At 32.4% G+C, this 9,832-nt stretch overlaps 1 protein-coding gene across 1 annotated transcript; it reads left to right on the forward strand.

The window, feature by feature from the left end:
* Positions 1–2,566: 2,566 nt before the first annotated feature.
* Positions 2,567–6,497, forward strand: LOC137930169 (tetratricopeptide repeat protein 39A-like). The gene is made up of 6 exons (XM_068773358.1): positions 2,567–2,713; positions 3,323–3,483; positions 4,133–4,322; positions 4,945–5,105; positions 5,832–5,951; positions 6,242–6,497. Exons 1-6 carry the CDS (start codon positions 2,567–2,569, stop codon positions 6,333–6,335), a joined length of 873 nt encoding a protein of 290 aa, XP_068629459.1. The 3' UTR covers positions 6,336–6,497.
* Positions 6,498–9,832: the final 3,335 nt, after the last annotated feature.

Genomic DNA, 9,832 nt, shown 5'->3' on the forward strand with positions numbered 1-9,832 from the left:
CTAAAATCTGTACTGAACCTTGATCAAATCCGTTAAATGTTGATTTTTTGTTTTAGACACAAAATGGACGTGAAACTAGCTCTGATCAATTGCAAGTCGTCCATCAAAAGATTCTTCCACTGCGACTTAAACGGTGCCATATCAGTCGCAAGACTGTGGTAAGTCTAATTTGTATCAGACACGGGGCATACGATTTATTTAATAATAACCAACACCTTCCAATAATAATATACAATACTATACAAAAACGCGAATACGCAGAGTTTGATAAATAATGTATTTTTTGGTCAGCACTATGGTTTACTATTGTTGTCTGGAAGAAATTGTAATTAGACCGTTTGTAATCAGACATTTTTGTTTATTATTATGAAACTATTTATATGTTTTCTAGCGTACAATAAAGAATATTAAATTAAATTAAGGTTTAACTAATCGAATGCTTTACAAATACAATACAAAATACTATCGGTCATAGATGTACAAACTTTAAACGTATATATGAAACACTAGAAATATTTTTTTTGTTATCTGTTCTCGTAGACTGCACCGTTAGAAGTTATTAGCATGTTACATTAAAATAAAAAAATCAATTAATGTAACATATTTCACAGTGATTACTTTATTCAGTATGATTAGAAATAGAGGTTAAACATTTAGAGATTATTATTAAAAAATGAACTATATGCTATATAGTTCAATTTGAAGCTTTTACAGCTATAACTAAACACCAACAAACTATTGGAGAATCTGGCCAATAAATAAATACCATTACAATGAATTTCATTAAATGTAATGGTAATGCTAGAAATCTCAATTACATTCTTCTTTTTTTGTAATCATCCCAATTCATTTACAAATATTTATTCTATAGAGCATGATTATTTATTATATTACATCTATTTAAATTGAATATACAGCCAGTCGGAGGATATGGGAAATATATTACATTCAACTCTTACAAAAATTTTATAAGAGATATGCAAGATCTGTTAATATACGTACATGCTTCTAACATGGTTTCTATCGTAGGGCACAAAATGAGCCAAATCAAAATCACAACTTTGCAATGATGCAAGACATCACGTCGTCGTACAGACTAAATGAAGAGCAGACGACCCTAGTATCGGCTGCTCTGAGACACACCTTGACTATGTACTACAACAACGGTCGCATTCTTAAACACATGAAAGCGATCAGCAACTGGGTGCACAAGGTACGTATTACTCTAGCCCTACAATATTTAATTATACTATCAAAATAGTAAAAATGAACTCGTAATGACCAAATTCATATTCAAAAAAATAATAAATCCTTTATGGGTCGGGGTGAACGCATGTATAATAAAGTTGCTCAAGATGTCTTAAACCTTATTTTTCATAGTTGTAAATATATAATTACAAGTGTTTTATTAACTAAATATTATAGCATTCAAGAATGTTTAGTTAATCAAACTTCGTGTTTTGATGCTTTTACATAGTTAACATTATAATCTACACCCAAAAATTTGGTAATTTTTTGGCCGGTTCTTCTCAGCAGATCAGAATTCCAAGCCGGTAAATTCTAAATATAAGAGAGCATGCATGGAAAATTAAACTGAATATGAAATATACGTTTTGACACACTTCAAGAGCACTTTTAATATTGAACAATTTACTAAAGCTAGCAGGAATATTACGATTATGAATTAAGAAAAATTTTTTTCAATAGAATAAGATATGTTATTATCTGCGTAAAGGAAACTTTTACTTATGTACTGATAGATCGGCATATCTTTTTAATCATAAGTGTTCGAGGCATGAAATTTTCTAGGAATATTTTTCTTTTTGGGTAGAAGTCAGCTAAGAATGAATTTAACGATCTTTTATTCGGAAGAAGGTTCATAAAAATGCATATTTTCTAAGCTATAGCTCTCGTTATAAAACTGTATTCATGTTTCGTGTATCGTAAAAATGGATTTCATTAAATCACCCTCATAATAGTCAATGCGGACCATGCATAGAGGGACAGCTAATTTGAATATGCATCTTTTTATCAATAATAAGACATGTATGCTATTTTGGCGTTTCTATTTGTTAATATTTCATATTCTACCATCTACGTGGTTTGTAGGTCGAGGAGCGATACGCCGCCATGACCGACCTAGAGGCGGAGTTTGAAATTGAGCAGGCATAATGCGAACTTTCGCAGGCCACTCGGGGCCTGCTCGAAACAGACGAATTAACAAGCTTCTTACAAACGACAATTAAAGTCAATAGTTGTTACACAAGCTTCAAGTGAGTACAGACATTTATTTAACCAGTTAGAGTAGCACAAGAAACGCGACGTTCACTTGGTGGTAAGTGAACTCTGCGGCACATCTTCACTGTCAATGTGCCACGAAGATCACTTACTATCAGATGAATTTATCATCAATATCAACGAGCAGACGCGTTTAACTTGATGAAGTAAGTAGTGATCTTCTACACGTTTATGACACGGTTACGAATGTAACATTGTGACAAACTTTTTGAATTTTATCGAAAATATTTTCACCTTATAAACTGTTCACAGAAAATGCTATCAAATAATGGAGATGAAAAAATGGCGCAACGAGGATGTATTTCGCAATTACAGAATAAAGATGTACCAGCACATGACCACACTACTAGACCTGACGCTTATACTATCATCTCGTCTCTACCCGATCCTCGACGCGTTATGCACCACAGGCACTGTAAGTATACTATATATTATAACATCCCTAGTAATACGGATAAGTTCATTCGTAATTTGCATTTGCATTGTCACGAATTATAATAAAATTAAATAATAACCAATCGCGGACGCTTTGTAATATAAATACCAACCAAGTATTTACATAATTAAAATAAAACAATATTTATCAAAAACAAAAGAATTTATTACGATCTATAATCATTTGTTTATTTTAAATGGTTGAAATTGTGATTGAATAAATTCAAGTTTTGCAATGCAAGTGGTCTCTCACTTCAAGCTTTATCGGCACGTCTACAGACCGTCAACCAGGCATGGAGAGAGTTAGCTCGTGATTTCGCCTCGAAATCGGATCAAAAATGAGGAGATCCATTGACGAACAAAAATAACCAACCTAGCATAAATGATTGACAAGAAATCCACATACAAACTAACACAGACCTTGTTAAGATAGTTGTTAGAAGGTGCATGCCTTTTCCAAACAACCTTATTGAAAATCTATGGCGAAGACCACGTTGAAAATGAATGTAATTGAATTTAAATTATAAACACTCCTCTTATACGAATATGTTATAAAGGAAATGGGTTTTGATTTTGGTAAATATTACAGACTATTCCGCGCAACTGGACCATACTGCCTCAAAGGCGTCTCAAGCTGATACGCGAACGCTCCGCCCTCGCCGCCGCCATCTATCGCAATGCAAAAGGCTTTCCAAATCTGATGAACCAAATTCCAAAAAGCTGCTACTGGGAAATTATGTGGTCGAACGCGTCAGTATAAATTTCTTATAAACTAGTTTTTCTCCATACTTTTTTGAGATTAGGAAAAAAAACAACCCCAATCTTATTACTAAGTAAGTCAAAATCATCACGCAATATATTTATTCTACTTAAATAAATTATAACATTAAAAGACTTTTCACATTTGACAGTAAAAATAAAATTTACGGTGAAATACGTTTCACACGCTGTGAAGAAACTGAACTGATAAAAAAAATTTTTGATTTTAATAAATTTTTCTGTGAACGGCTTATTACAAAACCATAAGCGCCATTCTTACACCGTATGTTATGTACTTATACAAAGAAAACTTTAAATACATAACAGTTTATTAAATATAATCTCTAGTCCGTTTTCTTACTTTCAAATAAGAAAAAAAAGGACACTATTATATAAATGTTATTATAGCTTTCAAAGGCTTTTAGTTGATCGAAATATTTATGAATATAATATATAATAATAACATTATTATTTCTTTTAAAACATTGGAAAATTTTAGGTAAAAAGAGCAACTTTTAAGTTCTCATCAGCGTATATATCTATATACTTATAATGTTAAAATTATTGACGATTGAAAAGTATATGTGAATGCCTATTTGAATAAAGATAGTTTGAAAGGGGAATTTAAATTTGATTTCAGGGCCGCTTTGCCGTTCTGCAAGCGAGTAGCAGGGCCTGTAGCTACGCTCGGAGATCGGGTAATCAACAACGTGGGCTACTTCGAAATCAGCAGCATCCGCGTTCTGATGCCGATCATAGAGACCCTTTGCCTCTGGAACGTCTTTTGCTCGCATTCTGCGGAATCCAAGATAACGTTTTGCTATCTTGAGGTATTGCAAGTTATTTTATATTCATTTCTACAAGTTCTCACACCACAGCATTAATAAATTAATGATTTTTTCGTAATATCCATATTCACAAATATGTCGCCTATTATACTATATATTATATATTACTAATTAGCTATTTCATATTATGTAAAAATTTAAGTCATAAATTGCCCTTTTTAAACATTTCAATTAAATTAGTTAAAGAGACAACGGTAAAAGAAGGTGAGCAGTGGTAGCGCAGCGGTAGAGGACTGTGACGTACGATCATTGGTCAAAGGTTCGATTCCGGGGAGACAATCTTATATAATTTACTCTGTGTTCATTAATTATATGGGATTGCTTCTGCTCACAAACAAGTTTCGAGAGGGTCCATCTTCAGCAGCGTCCTTTGAATACCATAATATGGTATAGCACCCCTTATATATCTTTAGGGGAGGCAAATGCCTTGCAATGGGCGTTTACAGACTGAAGTGACAAAGAGGCACCTCTTTAACTACTATTAATTATTTTTTTTAAATCCAGAACCAACCTTTTGATGCGTAATATTCCTAATACTAATCATATCCTTTCAGAATTCATTCTTAAATAACTAAATTTTCTTAAGCATTGCCTGAATTTACAGATGATTGATGCGGCATACAGGCGCTTCGTGGCCCCAAGGCGCTTACACAATCCTCACGCTAGGAGCTTCAACAAGGCTATCCTACTCTATCTTAAAGGGTGCTGCCTTTCCTCCGCGGAAATGCCGCACCTGGCCTTGGAGGCCTTCCAGGCGGTCACCAGGTAGATTTATACTTAAAAATAAAAATCAACCAGTCGTTCTTAAAACTACATTTTGTTTTACTACAACAAGGCGACGAAAAAAAAATTGCTTGTAAGCACGTTATAACAACAGATCCGGCTAAGGCCGCTGTAAATAAATCCGTGGGTCTATGATTATATAGCCCAGCGGATTAGGAAATTAAAGTGGAAATGAACAGGTCCCAAAGCGCGCAGGACGGATAGGCGCTGTGGCCTTAAGTCTCCCGGCAAGGATGTCCACTCACGAGGTCGACAAACAAGCAGGTTATATTCCTCGGAAGACACTGAACGCAGATCGCTTTCAACTGGGTCTATTGCAAATATCTGTGAGACACCTGTATTCAACATAGGACGTTCTACAGCTGGAATGCCGATGATAAGCTAGAAAAAATGTTATTAAAATTTTAATTGAATATGCTATTTGTTAACGGCTTTTTTAAAACAAAAAAAGAGATAGCGACAGTACAAAAAAATCGCATCTCTATCATCACATTGATATTGCATGACTCGTGTTTGAGAATTTTTAGAATTTGAGATTCATTTGAACAGCAGTATTAATGTAGTAATATGTAATAAATTGTATTTTTGTAGAGGTGTCGTTTTAAAGTGATCAGTAATAAAATTACAAAAAATGTTGTGTCAGTATACATCAATTGTTTGTTATACATGTTTGTTTAATCCAATAATATGATAAATTTATAATTTTAGGCTGAGATTTAAGAGGAGGAAGGATAGATTTCTAGCTATCTATGCGTCTCTGGAAATAGCAATGTGCCACTATAACCTTGGCTCAAGGGAAGTGGCGTACAGTGAGCTTAAAGCAACAAAGTAAGCAATTTAACCATTATTTCATTAAATATTTTTTTAGTTTTGACTAGTTTGTTTTTCATTTATATTGTGCTTATTTATTATGTTCATATATTTTCATAAAATTATGTTGGTTTATGCATCTTTATAAGATTAAAGAATACAGATTTGTCTTCGAAAATATCTATGTAACTATAGCAGGAATTTATAATTTGCCGTTTGGGTACGTTTAGCTATTAGCCGAACACATAAGCTTTAAATAAAAATCACTTCTGCAGTATGTTGTAAAGTATTAATGTCGCAATGTCCAGGAGGCGGTATGGCAACTATTCACGGGAATTCCGTGTCCTGTGCCGTATATACACCAAGATAATGGAAGGCGAGAGAAGAGGTATCTCCGAATAAGTCGGAGAGAAAGACGAAATCATAACAAAACTTTGGATTCGAACGACGTACGCAGACACATCAGAAACACATTAAAAAATATAATGCAAATTCAAAAATTAACATCACTTAAGTACAACATCCAAAATGGTAAAATCTCCTCAAAAGACTTCTCAAAGTATTTGATAGCATTTAAAAGACTTCTAATAGTGAATTTTATGATATAGTGAACTAAATAAGTGTTTTAAAAAAGTGTTAAAAATTCGAAAAATACAAAAAAATTTAAAAACACTAAAAAATCTTTAAAAAAAATTAAAAACTGAAAACACATAAAAATATTAAAAAGCGAAAACCAAAAAAAATTAAAAAGATATAAAAATAGAAAAAAAAATTGTAGATGTTTTTTTTTGTGATAAATCTAGACATTAGGTAAACGTTAACCACATCGCAAGACTCTAAATTTTCGCCACATTTACTAGGCGTGTGTCGAAAATTTATGAAGGATTGTGTTTAAAAACTAAAAAGTCATTTATAATGAACTTGAGTGGTTATATGTGATTAATACTAAGTGATATAAATTAAAAATTGCAGTGAATCAGCATACCTACGGACAAATCTGATAACACGATAACATCCGGCGATTACAAACTTTTTTAAAAAAAGTGATCTCGGTTTCCTTCATTGTATGTTATATTAAATAGATAATAATACAGTTTTTCGGTGTTAAAAGTCGTCATCGTTGTTGTAATTTTAAGTTATTAATTAAGTAGCATTCAAAACATCGGTCTTCACGCATTGACTTTTTACGAATACTTTCACCAGGCTACATAGAAATCAAAGACCCAGCGAATACAATACAGTTAAAAGACTATACAACTGCTCGATTCAACATCTCTCCTTTGTAGCAATACATAGGCGCTAAGAAATATAATCAAATAGTTTTGCGCAAACAAGTTAACGTAAAGGCCGCTGTATTCAATGTATTTTAATTGTTATAGTTGTTAAAAACTCGATGTCAGAAAACATTTTAATGTTTAATGATAAGGTGAACGATTTTTCAATGATGTGCCGTAATCCGTACAGTTACTCTATCTAAATAAACATCTTAAATAATTGATTACCACCAAATTAATGTTGTAAGAGTCGAATTATGTTATAATAACGGAATTACCAAGCATTGCTGAAGAATCAAAATGCTAGTAAAACATCTTAAAAAGAGGGAAAGAACATGTATCGATAGCAACATCAACAGCTGGAATAACATCAGAAAAGATTAAATAAATACACATACGTCAAGAAAAACGTATGTGCCACCAGTGGCCAATGGTTGTAACATCTCAAGGAGTATTTTTTTTAATGCCACAGGTGAAACGGACTGACTAACGTGTCCGATGCTGCTTAACGTAGATCTCCTTGTATTTACCCGATAACATCAAGGGTAGAATATGAACTGTGCAACTCATTTGCTACCGGTGGTAGGTTCCTTAGCCAGGAGCCGACTAGGTGGGTACCACCGCGGCGCCCACTTCTGCCGATAAGCAATAGTGTGCAAACATTATTGTGTTTCGACTGAAAGGCGCCGTAGCTAGTTGTATTACAGGGCTAATGAGACGTTCGAACTTAAGTCTCATAGTGACGAAGCGGGTGTACCTTTTACCATCTGTGAACATTCCGCGTAACCCGTCACTTCTTTTTATATTAATTTGCCATGAATATGGTCTGTGTTTACATTTGACTCGGTTTTTCATTTCCACGTTAAAAATTATTTTCTATATAATTTTTCTTAATTTTCAAGGTCTCACAAATAGTTGATTTACGCACAGTTCACACGTTTGAGACTACTATTCCCTATATTTCTTTTTTTATATGTTATTTGGTATTTTTTCTTTAATTTAATGTATAAACTCAGTTATTTTTACAATTAGGCATCGTTGTTGACAGCTATTTTTAAGATGATATTTTATAGTTAAAGTTATTTTTGAAAACCACAATCTTAGCTAAGTTTGTTCCTTTAAAAGTAAAATTTTGAAATTCTGAATTCCGAATGCCACTGAAAAAAAAACATAAGGCATACAATTACACGCAACGTATAACTAACGTACGGCTTTAGAGTCAGTCTCCTATAAATAACTTTTGGCTTCAAACTGATTAAAATTCTCCATCAAAGTTGTTTTTTTTTCAAATCATTTTATAGTTGTTTTGTTATTTAATAGTTTTATTTTTTTAACTATGGTGTCGTTTGCATTTGCGTGCAAATAATTTAAATTTGATATTATTCCGACTGTACCTTACCATTTTTTATTTCTTTAATCAAAATTTTAAAGTTTATATTAGGAAAATTATTATTTCAAAGTAAGGTACATAATTATTATTGATTTTATTACTATATAGGTTTAGCAATTAGTAAATACTTTAAAAGATATTTACTAGCATATCGATTAAGTTCTATATAATCTTATCAACATCTTGGGCAGTGTGATTTCTATAAATGATATTTAATCATTTTAGATCAGTTACATTAAGGTATATAATAACCCATTGTATAACCTTATTAAATTATTCTGTAGCCAATGCATAAGTGCGTATTACGTATAAGATTTTTTGATCGTACTTCTCGATGTCGTAAACATTAGATAAGTAATGGCTTACACTTAGTCCTATTGTTTTTTTTTCTCTTAATTATTTTTACATAAATATTTTACATAAGTTATCTTAGTTTTAAGTTAATGTAATTATTATTTTAGGTGTAACCATGTATTGACAATTTGTTCATGTAATTAATATAATTTTTACCACCCGTTTTATGTAATTAATTCTTTAATTACTTTATTTCGCAGCCGTTTTTAATGGCTAGTGTTGGTAGTGTAAGTGTCTATTTATCTTAAATGTATTGTTGTAGATTTGTCGTGTTTAGTGGTTACACCAGCGACACTGAGCAAGCGTAATAATTGACTCGTTACCACGTCGCATTGGTAGTTTGTAGTAAATTAATAGTAACCGTGATCGTGTATAGCGGAACAACTCGGCGAATTTAAAAGACTTTAACAACTTTCTAATGCTCAACAAGCACGAGACAGTTGCTCCGCCGTCTGCGATCAATGACAACGTATGCATTGGTCATAATTCACGGCCCTGTTCGATCAGACTCTGAATAGTTGTAACTTTCATCTGTATATTATTTCCGACTCAGGGTAGATTATTTGTAACGACTTTACCTTTACTTACTTCTATTCTTATATCTACGAGTATATTCAGGTACTGACCTCTATATGTATCTAAGAAAATTATCGTATTAATATTTATTATGAGAATTTTGGAATGGTGCAAAACTAGATAGGAATGGATAATAACTTTAGTTAGGAATGTGAAACGCAGTATAACAGCGGCTTCGAGTTGGTGCAACTTACTTTTGGAAAGACTAATACTTCTTTTTACAATCTTATTACTGAAAGTAGCTAATCTATTAAATGTTAGTAGATGTATATTGGTGTATAGAAATAAACTCTAAAAAAACTTGT

Source organism: Battus philenor, unplaced genomic scaffold (genome assembly GCF_028537555.1).
Source record: "Battus philenor isolate CCGP_79_NKW_IND1 unplaced genomic scaffold, ilBatPhil1.0.hap1 SCAF_1, whole genome shotgun sequence".
Taxonomy (NCBI): Eukaryota; Metazoa; Arthropoda; class Insecta; order Lepidoptera; family Papilionidae; genus Battus; species Battus philenor.